This window comes from Hyaena hyaena, unplaced genomic scaffold (genome assembly GCF_003009895.1).
Source record: "Hyaena hyaena isolate Hyena2069 unplaced genomic scaffold, ASM300989v1 scaffold_131, whole genome shotgun sequence".
NCBI classification, from domain to species: Eukaryota; Metazoa; Chordata; class Mammalia; order Carnivora; family Hyaenidae; genus Hyaena; species Hyaena hyaena.
The window spans coordinates 1,969,705-1,986,248 of NW_024080761.1; the positions used below are offsets into that span (position 1 = coordinate 1,969,705).

At 39.4% G+C, this 16,544-nt stretch overlaps 2 protein-coding genes and 1 pseudogene across 2 annotated transcripts; 2 read left to right on the forward strand and 1 right to left on the reverse strand.

The window, feature by feature from the left end:
* The first annotated feature begins 3,603 nt into the window (after positions 1 to 3,603).
* Positions 3,604 to 5,256, forward strand: DEFB128 (defensin beta 128). Its single transcript, XM_039237696.1, has 2 exons — positions 3,604 to 3,655; positions 5,021 to 5,256. Exons 1-2 carry the CDS (start codon positions 3,604 to 3,606, stop codon positions 5,254 to 5,256), a joined length of 288 nt encoding a protein of 95 aa, XP_039093627.1.
* Positions 5,257 to 9,039: 3,783 nt separating this feature from the next.
* On the forward strand, positions 9,040 to 12,688 carry LOC120235404 (annotated as a pseudogene).
* A 1,612-nt stretch (positions 12,689 to 14,300) lies between these two features.
* On the reverse strand, positions 14,301 to 16,160 carry DEFB127 (defensin beta 127). The gene is made up of 2 exons (XM_039237694.1): positions 16,112 to 16,160; positions 14,301 to 14,554 (listed from the first exon to the last, which is right to left on the reverse strand). Exons 1-2 carry the CDS (start codon positions 16,158 to 16,160, stop codon positions 14,301 to 14,303), a joined length of 303 nt encoding a protein of 100 aa, XP_039093625.1.
* Between the last annotated feature and the right edge of the window lie 384 nt (positions 16,161 to 16,544).

A 16,544-nucleotide genomic window follows, 5' to 3' on the forward strand; every position in this document is an offset into this window, starting at 1 on the left:
ATGCATTTTGTTATAAAGATGTTATGCATTTTATATAGTCAAATCTGTCGTTCTTATCATTGTTAATAATTCTCTTCTGTCCTCATTATTAGCTTTATTTCCTTTGAAGCTATTTATCCTTATTGTTCATTTAAGTTTTTCTCTTATCTTGTTTATTTTCCTGAAACTATCTGATGACATATTTAGGCATAATGGTAGATGATCAAGGCAGCTGAATGTGGTTCCCCTGTATTGGGTCATGTCTATTTTGCCAATAGGCCCATTTCTTGAATCAAAGAGATGAATGTAGACTTTGTATGCATATAAGTATGCATGTGCTCAGGGACTGTTGACTAGTAGGCTTTATTTTATTTTATTTAATTAATTAATTTATTTTTAAACTTTAAAAAAATGTTTTATTTATTTCTGAGAGAGAGAGAGACAGACAGACAGACAGACAGACAGTGTGAGCAGGGGAGGGTCAGAGAGAGAGGGAGACACAGAATCTGAAGCGGGCTCCAGGCTCTGAGCTAGCTGTTAGCACAGAGCTCGATGCGGGGCTTGAACCCATTAACCGCAAGATCATGGCCTAAGCTGAAGTCTGATGCTCAACCAGCTAAGCCACCCAGGCATCCCTAGTAGACTTTACTTTAAACTGAGTGTCTGACAAGCAAAAAGGGCCACTTTGTTTCATCTTACTTCTTACACAGTTGCCAAAAAAAATGACTTGGAATGAAATATCTAGAAGGCTAATCATCGGTGTGTTAACAGAGGTAAGAGTACGGGTGGTCTGTTCTCATCTTTTTGTTTCTCTGTGTGTCTGATTTTTCTAACTTGAAATGTTAATTCAACCTCCTCAAGTCTCTGAACAAAACAGCAAAAGAATCTTGCTTGATTCCTCCTATCTTTGTAAGAGGGAATCAATAATCCTGTTTCTTGCCTGGATTTAGCCTAGTCAACAGTTTGGGAAGATAAGATCTTAGGTAGAATTCAGAGAATATTTCTAAGAAATACAACACATTTAAAGTTCATTTACAGGAAGGGATTAAAGCAATTTGTATGATTCTGGGTCACAGTGGGAGGTGCAGTAACCAATGTTGATGGCTGGTTTTTGTCCTTAATGACCATACAACTAAAATGCAACATTTAATTACTCATCCCAGTCTACTCAAGGGGAAATCTCTTACTAGCCACAAAGGGCTTTGAAAATGAGACTGTGTGCTTTTTGTGCCCCAGAGGGATTGCAGAAGGTCTCTCTGATATTAAAAGTGTAGACACAGGTGACAAAGAGTTGACAAACAAAGCCTTAGGAGTCTATTAAGGCAGGCAAGTGATATGCCTTCCAGGATACAACAGTGTCATCTGTGAAAATCGGAACTGTGAGTTCTTTCCATATAGGTTGCTCTCTGAGTAGTGAGTAGGATATGAGGAGGTGGGTGGGAGGAGGGTGTCCAGCCAAGTGTATGGCCAATAAATTTTGTGAACAAAGCAACGTCTTGTATTTGACATTGTGTCTTAGTCTCCCAAAGACTGACCCAAAGGAGGCAACTGGAGAGGTAAGTTAGCATAGTGGCTAAGTGCTTTATTTCTAGGTTCATGGAGACCCAGGTTGATCCTGGTTTATTCCCTATTAGCTGTGTGGCATTGGGCCCATTACCACTTCCCTAAATTGTAGCTTTCCAACTGGAAAGAGAGAAGTATTAGTTTCGTACTTCGTAAGTGCAAATGCTTAAAGTAAGAACGTATGGAAAATGCAGTTGTCATCTCATAGGCACACGTAAGAGGTTGTGGAGCTGAAATCAGTGAGATACATGGGGGGTCTGGTGCAGATCTAGTGGGGCCACTGGTTAGCTCTCGCTCCTCATCTTGAATTATCAGTGACATCTGACACTTCCTCCTCCTTGACAAATTTAATTCACTCTGGTTACTGACAAACATAATATGCTATACACAGTACTCATTCCTAACCCTAGCTCTAGCCTGAACCCTCTGTTGTGATACAAGTTTAATTATCACCAACAAATATTTATTCAGCCTTCACATATTCCCAGATTCTTTGTGGTCACAGAAAGATGTTTGGGTGGTCTGTAATTCAAAATTACTGTAATTACTGTAATTACTCATTACTGTAAATTCAAAGTTCCAGTGTCCAGAAATTGAAAAACATGGTAAACAGAATTCTTTAGGAAATGTCTTAATTAACTTTATTACTGTCTTGGGGTATCTTATATAGCAATGATTTGTTTGGTTCTTTGCAATCATTCATTCCATAATTACACACTGAGGATATAGCATGAGTTTTGTGCTGTGCATTAAGAACTCCAAGTTGAACAAGGCCAGTGGCCTGCCTTTGAGGGGTTCATAGAATACTACAAGATGAACAGATAATTGGAACATGACATATTGTGACCCCCAACAAAAATATGGACAAGATACAGTGTTGACAAGAGAAGGGAGTTTGCAGCACTATTTAGTTGGGTCCAGGGGAAACCTTCACAGATGTGGAAATGATTGAACTTGGTTTGGAAGGAGAATTAGGAGCTCAACGGGGCCAGTTTGATGGACAGGATGGGAGAGCATGATATAAATTTGTGAAGAGAGATTTAAATGTGCAAAGAAACAGTATGGAAGTAACAGGTTGGGCTGAGACATCCACACTAATTTGGCAGAAACATACGTGGTTCTCTAAAATGCCTAGGAGGGGCGTCTGGGTGGCTGAGTCAGTTAAGTGTCTGACCTCAGCTCAGGTCATGATCTCACGGTTCGTGGGTTCAGGCCCCGCATCAGGCTCTGTGCTGAGAGCTCAGACCCCGGAGCCTGCTTCAGATTCTGTGTGTCCCTCTCTCTCTCTGCTCCTTGCCCACTCACATTCTGTCTCTCTCTCTCTCTCTCAAAAATAAAGAAACATTAAAAAAAAAATAAAATGCCTAGGAGAGATGAGCAGGGACTAGTTCATAATAAGTTGAACACTGTGCTAATGAGATCTGATTTTTTTTTTTTTTTAATTTGCTCTTTTGAAAGACTTCATTTGTAGAATTGAGCTGTACTGGGGAAGACTTTATAGAAGACTCTGAAATATTATCAATTTATCTTGGCAAATCTTAATGCAGTCTTACTCCTAGATGACTTTCTGGAAGTTTCATACATAAAAATATTTTTCATACGATAAAAAATGATTATTGGAGTGTGTATGTATGCCTTGATTTGTTAATGATTTACCTAATCTTCCAAATGGGTTGCTTTTGTGAGTAAAAGGTGACACTAGCTAGATGAGACATTGGAACAAGAGGGATACATTAGGACCGAGTCACACAAATAAGGACATATGACTAACCAGGCGGGCTGATGACCCGGGTTGGAGAATGTTCCTGCTCTCTGGGAGCTCACATCCCGAGTGAAGAAGAGTGGGTGTGATATGATGGAACATTCTGTAACTGGGAACTCCATATATGGGAATGAAGGCGGCGTGGGCTTGGATTTCATACCTGTCCATGTGGGTTAAAATGAGAGCTCAGAATGCTGATAGCACCAGAAACTCTTGTTTCGTTCTTGAAAGACTGTGTGTGACACAGATCACTGGGTAAAGAAATTGTTCCAGCTCTTTCTCTTGGGAAGTCTGTAAACATGAAGCTGTTTCTGGTTCTCATTATGCTACTATTTGAGGGACTACTAACAGGTAACTTGTCCAATGTACCGTGAAATCCTATGGGGCTATTACTCTCTGCACGAGTGGGGCCAGGGCCTTCAGATTGTTGATATCTTGCCAATGTCATCGAAAGTACCCCCTCTCTTTGAGTCTGTGTCTTAGAAGAAAGCCTTCAGGGTGGGAAGAAGACATCAGGGCTGTGCTCTGGGAAGTCCTCTCCGAAGGTAGGCATGAACCCATCATCTAGAATTATCTTTGTAATTGGACATCGTTTTTACACAAGGACCTCCCCATCTCTTTTTCCATTCAATCTCATTTTCAGCCTGTGCTCCAACAGGAATGAGAACAGTACAAGCTTTGGAATCCTGTAGATGTGAGATTAAAATACATCTTGATCACTGATTAGTTGTATGAACTGAGCTAATTATTCCCTTTGAATTTCAGTTATCTCATCTGTCAGTTGAGTATAATGGCCCAGTTTCATAATGACTGAATTTCATGTGAGGAAATGTCTCTTCTTTCTCTTGTTCCATGAGCTTGTCCAAATATGGGTACAGGGGCAAATAAAGAATTAGAAACAGGTGATTTAAGACCTCAATACAATAGTTTGATAGGTGAAAGTTTGGATGGCTAGGGAGATGGGTACACGTGGAATTGAATTTGATTCCCTGGGTAACACATTTATTTGAGATTAAAAAAAAGGAGAGAGAGAGAGAGAAGAGAGAGAGAGAGTGAGTGAGAGAGAAGAAGAAGAAGAAGAAGAAGAAGAAGAAGAAGAAGAAGAAGAAGAAGAAGAGGAGGAGGAGGAGGAGGAGGAAGGGGGGGGAGAATGACGACGACTGTGAAGACATAGAGGCTGAATAAGGGAAGTTCTCTGCAGCATTTATTGCTGAGACCCATGAGGTCTTGGCAAAGGGAGATTTCTGCTGCACATGTCAATGAGTGTGAAATCCAATGTCTCTCTTAACTTAAAAAGTCCTGTCTGTGATACTCTTTTAAAAGTTAACTTGGCTTTAAGTCATGCCACGATGGCAAGTTGGTACTTTTTGGGGACACTGGACTGGAGTCAAGCTGACAGAGTACTGACTTTGGAGCATGGGAGACAGATCTGCCAGAGTCCAGGGCTGGGACATAACTCCAGTTGATAACCATGCGTTGATCTCTCTTTTTTGTCATATAAGTTCTAATGTTCTCAGAGATGATTGGATGTTGGCTAGGAGCCTGGGGTTTTGATGTCCTTAATTTGGGATGATTTTCTAGGAGGAGGCTCTTAGTTTTCTCTTAGCAGCATAGTTCACTTTGGAACCACAGGAGGCCAAAGCTTATGGGAACCATACTTCCCTTCTACTCTGCCTCAGAAACTAATCTGCGTTCAATGTTGTTTCCTGTGCACAGATACAGCACGGCCCAGAAAATGCTTTAGTAATATAACAGGCTACTGCCGGAAGAAATGCAAAATGGGGGAAATATATGAAGTGGCGTGTCTAAATGGGAAATTATGTTGTGTTAATGAAGGTGAAAACAAAAAACACGAGAAAGCTCCAAAGTCGCCTTCCTCTTTGATACAGCCTGATGGGAAGCTGGACTATGCTATCTTACCCACCACCACACTTGTTACAATCCAGATGTAAATCAAATACTTTCTTCACTGGTCTCCACTGGTCCTAAATCAAAAGTGCCCCCTCTTCCGACAGCCTGGGGCAAGAGACTTATCTACCTCTTCAGTGAACTCGATTCTCTACATAATAAAGTTTTTTCCTTTTCTCTGGATTTATTTATGCATTCATTCACTTTAAACATAAATGAATAGTTATCATGTTCCAGGCATTCATCATACTAGTAAGATGGGTGATACAGAGATGAAAAGAGCATGTTGGTAGAGGTGGAAGTTAGCCCCTCCATTTTCTATCCAATTTCATACTATTTCAGGTATTACTCCTCTTTATTTATTTATTTTTGTTTTTGAGAGAGAGAGAGAGGGAAAGGGGCAGAGGGAGACAGGATCTTAAGCAGGCTTCATGCCCAGTGGGCAGCCCACCACGGGGCTCCATCTCACAACCCTGAGATCATGACCTGAGCCGAAATCAGGAATTGGACACTTGACCGACTGAGCCACCCACATGCCCTACTCTTCTTTTAAATGAGTTTCTTGAGTCTAAGCAGATCTGAATGTCCCAATTTTGTGTGTGTGGGAGGATGAATACAGAGAGTTTTGCTAACCAAGAATTCATTAGAAGGAGGCATGATATTGGAATATTTTCATAACATTTATTGGCCATGTCTAACGGGCAGTAATGACAGCTAGTGATAATGCCAATACAGGTTACCCCCACTATCCAAAAGTAGAGTGATCCTATGAGATCTTTCATAGGCCAAAATGGTGTAAAGTGAAGAAGCAATTACCCTGAACTTATATGGAAAGGTTTTTGAGTGTCTGGACCCCCAAAATAACCACTCTTAGGCTTTTCTGATACTTTGGGCACTTCTTGCTAATGGATGCACAGAATAAATCAGGGTGAAGCACTGATGCTCCCAGACACAGTTCAAAGCTATGATGGTTTCACACTGAGATGCTGAGTGTAGGTCCCAGGAAAGGAGTTTGGTGGGCGGCCCACTCCCGCTGCTCAGGGTGCCTACAGCTCTGTAATGGTTTGCTGCAAAACCCACACTAAGCGCTAATTTTGCTCTTTGCCTTTTTAATGCATGAGACAGCGTCTTCTTCAGATTTCTTGCCATTAGTGAAAACAGGTACTAATGCAGGCGTTTTGTAAAAATGAAGTGGTGGAACTGGGAACTTTCAAAAAGTGGGGGACACCTGTACATCATTTGAAGCTCATTTAATGTGTATGCTCCATCTCCTTTTTTGGTAGCGATTTGAACATTCAGTTGACAATTTTAAGGCCCCATTGCCCTTAGCGTCTTTATAAAAACATTACACATTCAATAGTTTGTTAATAGTGAAATTTACAAGCTTTCAGTTACAAGGTGAATGAGGTCTGAGGATTGAATGTGAAATTCGGTGACCATAGTTGAGAACCCTATATCGTATAATTGAAATGTGCTAGGACAGTAGGACTTTAATGTTCTCTCTCTTTCTCTCTCTCTCACACATACAACAAAACACAAAACTAAAACCAAGACGCCAGAAAACACTCTGTAAATATGAGAGGGAAGGGGTGTGTTAATTAAATAGATGGGGAGAGAGTTCTTTCAGGACATAGACATGTATCAGAGCACCATGATGCACACTGTAAATATCTTACAACTTGTCCGTCAATTCAACCCCAATAAAAACTGAAAATAAATAAAGAAGGGTATGAAATTTAAAGCCTTATACATGAAAGAGACATCTTTAAGAAGCTCCTCATGAGGAAGGCAAACTTTGAGTAAGTCGTGATGCCCTCCAGATGAGCAGAATAGAATATTTTGTGGTGCCATCCATTGATGGTGCTTGGTTAAAGTATTGACCAGAAATCACTTCTGTGGAGGTAACGTTTGCTCATCTGAGATAAAGAAACCAATGGGCCCTATTCCCCCATGTGCAGCTCACCATCTTGTTTCACTGGGACAACAGAGAGGCAAATATTTAGATGGATACGTTAACATTTTAAGAATCTACAAGGACCTTACTTTTAGTAGTTGTGGCTTTTGAGAATTCTGGAGAAACGTATAGGAAACCAGGACCAGAGTAAGTTGTAGAAATTTAGAAATTATTTTGTTGATAGTTTCACCACAGAAACTAATGTATGACTATTTCAGTCTAACCCTCAGGGTTTTTTTTCAAAAGGCCCAGATAAGGAAGCCCAATCTTTATTGCAGTACTTCATAAGCTCCTCTTTTCAGTATTCCATTCCTGTGGATCACCAGAGGCATTTTTAGGGAGGATCCATTTTGTCACCATGATATGAAGATGGATCTTGTCCATTGTCTTTAATCTGTGTGTCCTTTTATTCTATATGAGTCCATTGATAAATTAGATATGAGAATCCATTTTGGCTTAGTATCAGATCAACCAGGTTTTTTTTTTTTTTCTTAGAACATCCTCCAAAGTCTTAGAACATTGTAAAATCTCCAGAATGTTCCAGGTATATTTTTCTAAAAAGTCTCAGCATTTGGGACCACCCATCTCTTTGGGGGGTCTTGGACAATGCTCATGAAAAGTGTCAGAGATAGTAATCATTTCCTCTCCACACTCACATTTTCTTAGACAATTTGCTCGTAGCCTTTCTCAGGGACTCTATTTCAATATGCCCTGTCAAGAGAGAAGAGGCAGAAAACTTTATTATTTTGGCTACAAGTATTTGGACCAGGGTGGATGACAGATGTATATGTAGAGACTGAACTCCATTGGATATCCAGGTTGGGTCCTGGTGCACTGATGAGTGGAAAAGATGGGAAAGAAACAGAGAAAGAGTGAGGGAGAGAAGGTGGGAGGGAAGGAGAGAGACAGAGAGAGGAGAGAGATTTCTAGTTACTAGTTCTAGTCCTTTAGGCCTCATGTAATTACTAACATTTCTTATAATAGGTGGGTTTGAGTGGGCATATGTTCCTGTGGCGTCATATGTAAGACATGAAAATTGTGGGGGCACCTGAGTGGCTCAGTCAGTTGAGTGACCGACTTCGGCTCAGGTCATGACCTCATGGATTGTGGGTTTGAGCCCTGTGTCGGGCTCTGTGCTAACAGCTAGCTCAGAGCCTAGAGCCTGCTTCAGATTCTGTTATCTCCCTCTCTTTCTGACCCTCCCCTGCTCATGCTGTCTCTCTCTCAGAAATAAATAAAACGTTAACAAGAATTTAACAAAATTGTGCATAGGGCAAGTTTTCAGGCACAGAGTTACAAATAGAAGGTTTGTCATTAGTAATATTTAATTAGTAAAGACTAGGATAATGATAGTGGCAGCTGAAATAGTTTCAACAACTAGTTTAAGAGATAACTAAGTACTTAAGAGAAGCCATGTTCAAAGCAACTTTATGATGATTTTTGTGTTTGTAGATAAATTCTAATTTAGCTTTGATTACTCAGTGGCCCTGGGGAATATGTAGATATTCATTATCCCAGTTTGATACTTTTCAAACTTTCTGAAAATAGCCAGTAAGTATTAGAAAACATGCTCAGGGCACCTGGGTGGCTCAGTTGGTTAAGTGTTTGACTCTTGATTTTGGCTCAGGTCATGATCTCATGGTGGTGGGATTGAGCCCCAGGTTAGGCTCTGCACTGACAGCACAGAGCCTGCTTGGGATTCTCTCTTTCCCCCTCTCTCTGCCCTTCCCCCACTCATTCTCTCTCTCTCTTTCAAAATAAATAAACATAAACAAGAAAAAAAGAGAAAACACAATCAAACTAGTGGAAAATTCAGATATTATTAAATAACCTCTCCCAAATGGTACATGTCAGATAAATATGAAAAGCCCAGATGCCGTTAAATAATATTTCCTGGGTCCAGGAATCAGGTCACGTAAGAGTTACATACATCTGAAATCGCTCACTATCTTATGTCAAAATGGAAGCATAGAAATGATCATATGGCTGTCTTTTAGCACTTTTTTTTTTTTTGCTATCTTTCAAACTGGTAAGAGTTGGAAGGCAATTATCTATAGCTTCTACAAATTAAAATGAATTACAATGTATAGTTAAAGTATAGCTAACCAGTTTGAAGTAGTAAAATATACATTTAGTAATGTATCTGTATTCTTTAGTTACAAATAGTGGCATAAGCATTGTCATCCTGGGAAAGCTCCCTCCCAGAAAAAACATATATATTTTTTAAAGCTTATTTCTTTATTATGAGAGAGAGAGAGAGAGAGAGAGAGAGAGAAAGTGCACATGTGAGTGGGGGGAGGGGCAGAGAGGAGAAAGAATTCCAAGTAGCCTTTGAATGCTGTCAGTGCAAGGCGGCTCAAGCCCATGAACCGTGAGATCATGACCTGAGCTAAATCAAGTCAGATACTTAATTGACTGAGCCACCCAGGTGCCCCCTCAAAGCATATGTTAAGTAATATGCAACTAATGACTTGCATAGACACAGAACATCCCCCAAAGTTTGCACAAAGCCTATCTTTATTTTAAAAAGCGAAAAAGTGTACAGTGAGTACTGGGCATTACCCAAGTTGGAAACATTGGGGCTTCAAAGGACACCATGGTGAAAATGTAAAGGTAATCCATGGAATGGGAGAAAATTTGCAAATCATGTATCTGATAAGGGACTTTTGTCTAGAATATATAAAGAGCAGTTACATCTCAATAACAAAGAGACAACCCAATTAAAAAACATACAGAGAATGGCCCCCATCTTTATGGGCATTAGGGCAGCTGGTAGTGCTGGGAAGTGGATACATTGCTGTCACTGTTAGTGATCACAGGTCTGTGGACCGGGACCTTAAAGATAGTCACAATAGGTGAAAATGGTGAAAATGGAAAAAAAAAAAAAAGGCTGCTCTGTAGGCCAAAATCTGTCCTCAAATTGAGTATGATTTGGGTGACTTCACTTTTCCATGTGATAAAATCTTAAAGGCACAGATCAAACTGAATAATGGTTGGTTACTTTTAAAGATAAAGATAAAATTCATCTAACCATCTAACCATATAGAAGCATTGAGCAAATCAAAGGCAGGGACTCATGGAAATAAGTGAAGCTAAGGCTAAATTCAGAAGATCTCCAAGTGAACTTCATCTTGAAGTGATTGATGAGCATAAAAATGATATAAAAAATGTGTTTGTATTAAAAGCTTCCCAACTGATGCAACTCTTGGTGACATAAAAGAATGATCAGAGATAAAGGTCAAATACTAAATATTCAGATGAAAAGAACATTGCACCAAGTATTTAAGGGATCAATATATGCCGTGTTTGATACTATTGAATCTAAGAAGTTTATTGAGATCCTTGGACAGAAGAACAAAGACAGGGACCTGATAATACTTTTCAAGGAAGATTACTTTGGAAGGAGAAGCAGAAGCAGAAGCAGAAGAGGAAGAAGTAAGAGAAAAAGGAGGCAGAGGGAAAGAAGGAGGAGGAAAGGGAGAAGGAAAGTGATGTTGAGGCAGAGGAGAAAGAAAAGGAAAAAGAGGGAGAAAGAAAAGGAAAAAGAAGAAGAAAGAAGGCAAAATGAAGTGGAGACTAAATTATATCCCAAACAAGAGCAAGAAGAAAAACAAATGACAGTTTTAAGCCATACAGAATCTTATGGCAGGACAGAGGATCATATTGAGAACAAACTGTATGAGCGACAAGTGTGTAAACATTTCTGTGTATGATTTTTTTTTTTTTGTTTATTTTCAAGTTGTGTTGTTTGACTTTGGTTTATATATTATCAAGTTAATATTAGTATACATGTAATAATAATTGAGAAAATTACATGGTCACCATTTGTCCTCATTGTCTTCATATAACCAAGGTTCTATTTATGTACTCGTCTGAGAAAAGTGAGGTTCATAATGTAAGAATGAATATACTATATGCCAAAAATTTGTGGGACACTGCTAAAGCTGTGTATAGAAGGAAATGTGTAGCTTTATAATGCCCATATTTGAAATTTTTAAAATGTTTTATTTATTTCTAAGAGAGAGAGAGAGAGAGAGACAGCATGACCAGAGGAGGGTCAGAAAGAGAGGGAGACACAGAATCTGAAACAGTATAATGCTCATATTTGAAACAAAGAATGGCTAAAAACAAGAGAGATAAACATCACCTAAAAAAGTTAGAAGAAGAAAAGCATATTAAAACAAAAAAGTAGAGGGGCGCCTGGGTGGCTTAGTCGGTTAAGCGTCCGACTTTCGCTTAGGTCATGATCTCGCGGTTCGTGGGTTCGGGCCCCGCGTCGGGCTCTGTGCTGACTGCCAGCTCAGAGCCTGGAGCCTGTTTCAGTCTGTGACTCCCTCTCTCTCTGACCCTCCCCTGCTCACGCTGTCTCTCTCTCTCCTAGAAATAAATAAAAACATTTAAAAAAAAAAATTTAAAAAAAACAAAAAAGTAGAAATAAGACATTCTGGGGGCTCCTGGGTGGCTCAGTCGGTTAAGTGTCTGACTTCGGCTCAGGTCATGATCTCATGGTTCGTGGGTTTGAGCCCCGCATCCGGCTCTGTGCTGACAGCTAGCTCAGAGCCTGGAGCCTGCTCTGGATTCTGTGCCTCCCTCTCTCTCTGGCCCTCCTCTGCTCATGCTGTCTCTCTCTCTCAGAAATAAATAAAACATTAAAAAAAGAGAAAGAAATAAGACATTCTATTATACACCTATAACTGAATTTTATGGTACTGAAAGTTGTTTGAAAAACAAGTGGAAATAAAAACATTAATAAAGATATTGAAGAAATGGAAACTCGATAAAAAATTAACAAATAAAATTTGGTTTTTGTAAAGACTAATCAAATTCATAAGCAAATAGTGAGACTTACCAAGAAAAAAACAATAGACAATGTCAGAAATGAAAAAGGAGACATCACTACATATCCTATAGGCATTAACAAGGAAAGGAAGATATTACAAATTATTTTAGGCTGATACATTTAAAAATTGTAACAAAATGGGAGAAATAATAAAAACAAAAATATGAGTTGACTAAAAACATTACAATTGTCCTTTTAGCTTTTAAACAAACCTAACCTATAACTTAAAAAATTCCTATAAGAAGTTGAATCTCAGTTGAGGAAAAAAGAGAATTAGACCAAATTGATTTTGTTTAGCTTTTAAAATCTGAATAGACTTTTTTTTTAAAGAACAGTTTTAGATTTATAGAAAAATTACAAAGATAGTACAGAGAGCTTCTGTATATTCTTAGCCAGTTTCTCCTTACTGCTAACATCTTATACATGATGCACTACTATGCGTAAGTACATGACTATTAACTAAGCTCTACACTTATTTGAATTTCAATAGTTTTTCCTTAATGTCCTCTTCCTGTTCCAGGAGCCCATCTGGGATATCACATTACCTTTAGTTGTCATGGCTCCTCATCGTCCTCCAGTCTGTGACAATTTCTCAGAAATTTCTTTTTTTGACAAAATTGACATGTTTGAGGAGTATTGGTCAGATATTTTGCAGAATTCCACTCAGTTTGGGTTTCTCTGATGATGTCCAGATTGTTAGGCTAGGTTATGGATTTTAGGGGAGATGGCCACACAGGTGATATGCCATTCTCATGATGTCATTTCACACGCTCCTACTATCAACAGATGTCCCCATAGAATCTGAAGCATGATTTTATCAGGCTTATCCACTGTAAAATTACTTTTTTTTGCTCCTTTCCATACTCTGCTCCCAGGAGGCAAGTCACTAAGCACATCTCCCACATTGAAGGGAGAGGCGAAGTTCCCCTCCTTGAGGATGGAGTGTCTACATAAAATACTTGGAATTCTTCTGCACAGAAAATCTGACTTTTCTCACTCATGTATTTATTATTTATTCAGAGCAGTATGGACTCCTGGATTTTATTTCTACATTGTGTTATAATCCAATGCTATGTTATTTAATCACTCAAATCGTCCCAACTTTGGTCATTCAAAATTCTTTCAACCTGACTCCTGTGTCCCATTAACATGCCTCAGCCTTCTGATTTTTGAAACACTTCCTGGCTTTCTGGCATTGCAAGATGCTCTGGGCTTATTGTGTGTATTCCCTGCCCCAGCCCTAGAACAGCAAAGAAGAGGATAATTAAGAGAAGAGATGCCACAAATTTGTGCGGTGGATGTTACACTGGTGAAATGACATAAGAAACAAAACTGGAAAATGAATGTGAAAAGTAGTGGGAAAGGAAATTTTTCATGTTAATCATATCCAGAAGGTATATCTTTTAAGAATTAGGTGGACTATGTACATGAATTATCATTATGTCATCTTGTATATCAAGACAGCAATAAAGTCTCATGCAATACTGCAATTGAAACCAATTCCTAAGCCCTTTACGTTTCCTCCAAACTTCAAAGGACTCCAGTCACCAAAAGGATCCATTACTAGTGGTAACACATAAAATAACAACAAAGGAAAAACTAAAAACTTCTGTCTTGGAGTTATATATTTATTTCTGCCTCTACTTTATATAGTGACCTCCATAATAGTGGAATTTTATTCATCTTGATCTTCACAGCTCACTGCTTTTGCATAGGAACTAAATAAATTAGATTACCCCATAGTTTACCTTTGGAAACCTATTCATCAACCAAAGTGCATGTATAGTCTTCTGAAATGTCCTGTTCCTTCCATTTGTTGATTTTGTTCTGTTCATGCAAACTGCCTTCTCACTAACACTCACTGACACTGACACTGACACAAACACTAACAGTCCTCACCAACCACTGGTTGAAATCATACACATTTTATAAGGCAACACTTTAATCTTAAATTCACTTGCGATTTTCCCTGAATACTTGGCTTCACCTTTCTCTCCCCTGAATTCAAAGACAACTGTCTTGAGTTTCTTGTTAGAGTTTTTTATGTGCTGGTTATACCCCCTTGCCACGGGAGAGGTTCTGCGTTGTCCTTACCAGTTCATCACTCGGTGTATTGAGTGTTCGATCTCTGCTTAAAGAACAAACAAGTCAGAAAACTGGCAATGAGCTTTATTCGAATCTACCGTAAGGTCGTTCTGGGGGGTCAGGGAATCAGAAGGAAGAAGATATGGACCTCTTCCCCTTACTTTATTAGAATAGGTTGAGAAGTAAAGGAACAGAAAATTGTACTTGATTCATGTAGAGTTTGCCTTGGGTCTTGAATAATTTTCTATATTTATATCATAATCTTGAGGGAAAGTCATTGCATATGTCCTTGGCTTTGGACGAGGTGGCTTTGTAATTTTTTTACGTGCTTCCAATTCCACAATATTGAGGCAACAATATCTCCCATTCTCACATAGCACTTCACGTATTTCACTTATTTTGCATATTTTCCTGCAATATCCTCGTATATATTCACTCCAGCATCTCTTAAGTTGTTCAGTTACTGTGCGTATAAAGAACAATAGGCCAGGATCAATGAGACTAAAAGGCAACTTCAGTCATGGGGGAGACAGAGGATGTTTGGAGGGATTAGGTGTATGGAAAACCCACAGATTATCTACTCATAATATCCTAGGGAGGGTGCTCCAAGAAGGTAGTCCTCAGTGTTTATGTCTAACTGATCACTCATATTTATTTCCTCCTGGGTTTTGGGCTCCCATCCAACATCCGATGGACTCCACCAAAAGCATCAGCTCTTGTTGGGAAAATAAAGGAACTGCATCTTTGATTTTGGGGTATAGAACTATTACTCCATCTGGGGACCTCAGCACATGCCACCATTTGGGTGCTGCAGGGCACTACTTGTTCACCACTGCCCCACCTCTAAAGCCCAGAGAGTAGCATTTGTTACTGTGTATTTATATCTGAGTTAGACTGTGTTCTTGGGTTCATACTCACTACCATGAACAAGAAAGACTGTCTTGTTGTTCAGCCAGGCATTTTTTTTTCCCCTCAGTAATATTCCTCCCCTGTTCTCAGCATTGCACATTTGTGCCAACACATGTCTTCCTTTGAGTTCTATGTCATCATAATTATCTTGGACTTGTTTTATCCCTCTTTGAGTCCTCATTCTTTTTCCACCTCTAGAGCGAGAGTTTCTCCAATGTTCAGTCCCAGACCTTTGCTCACCTTGATATATATTCTTTTCTTTAGTGATCCTAAATACTTGTAGTGATCTACAAAGTTAGGATGTTCAGATTTTGGCTTCTGGGCTTTTATAATGCCCTGAGATAGACCCCAGAAGATGATGACTGAAAACAAAGATGTTGCCTCCAACCCTGGATTCTGGAATTCTCTTGATTCTTAGGAGTTTGAGGGGCTCAGAACAGACCACTACTAATCCTATAATAAGAGCCAAATATAAGAGATTTGCTTTTGAAAGAGGAAAGAATGAATTTTTAAGTTCTTAGTATGGGCCAAGCCTTATGCTGGATGTTTTTTTTTGTTTGTTTGTTTTTTACAAATATTATTTAATAAACCCTCATGATCCAGGTGTCATTATCTCCACAGATGAGGAAACTGAGGCTCAGAGAGTCTTTACCACTTATCCAAAGTTGACAAGCCAGGAGATATTGAAAGCATATTTCTCACACCTGACTCCAGAGTTTGTGCTTCTTCCACTATCCACACACTGTAGACTAAAATATATATTAGAGTGGAAGAAAATATGGCCAGGTGTCAGAGTAAAAACTGTATCTTAATAAATAAGGACATCCCTAGGTATTGGGCTCATTCCTTTCTATAATGACACCTTCCCAGAGGAAATCGTGTCCTCTCTTCAGCTCTGTTGATACTTTTATTTATTTATTTATTTATTTTTTAAAGAACAGTACCATGGTAGAAGGCATCAGGAAGAGGGAATTTCTGGTGATGTTGGGTAGACTTCAGGCATCCTGAGGAGGGCCTATCTTCTACCATGAGTTATGAAATTCCCTTGGTTCTTAGAAATACTCCATCCCATTGTTGATTTGAGTTGAGCCCCTGGAAAGCTCGGGATTACCTGTGGACTTCTGGAACAGCAGAATTGCAATGATCAGGAGCAGCTTCATGGCCAGGCTTCCCACAAGAGGTGTCAGCCAAACCTCTTTGTCCAGTGAGTTGCACACCATGTCGCCTTCCTCAGAGACTTGGATTCTTATGCACCACACTAGAACAGATGGTATGATATGAAGTGTGTTCCCAACCTTCTGAACTGTGGACTTTGTCCCATGTGGGCAGGCACAGGAAATGTGAGGTTACCCACTTTACCCCCACATGGAATTCAGAGACACATCATGTTCTACTCCATCCCATCTGGTGCTTTCTGTAGGCTGTAGACCACTGGTGAGAATAATCTGTGCTTTCTGTACTTTGGCTGTCTGCCCTGTTAGACCAAGGTAGACATGTGCTCACATCTAAGTATGAATAAAATAATGTAAACAATGAGGCGTATT

What these genes read in the sequence shown, in the direction of transcription:
- DEFB127 (XM_039237694.1), bottom strand. Translation starts at nt 16,160, where the DNA reads ATGAAGCTGCTCCTGATCATTGCAATTCTGCTGTTCCAGAAGTCCACA. An exon ending in GCTGTTCCAGAAGTCCACAG is followed by an intron (nt 14,555 to 16,111) that starts GTAATCCCGAGC and finishes TTATACGCACAG; the next exon opens with TAACTGAACAACTTAAGAGA.
- DEFB128 (XM_039237696.1), top strand. Translation starts at nt 3,604, where the DNA reads ATGAAGCTGTTTCTGGTTCTCATTATGCTACTATTTGAGGGACTACTA. An exon ending in ATTTGAGGGACTACTAACAG is followed by an intron (nt 3,656 to 5,020) that starts GTAACTTGTCCA and finishes TCCTGTGCACAG; the next exon opens with ATACAGCACGGCCCAGAAAA.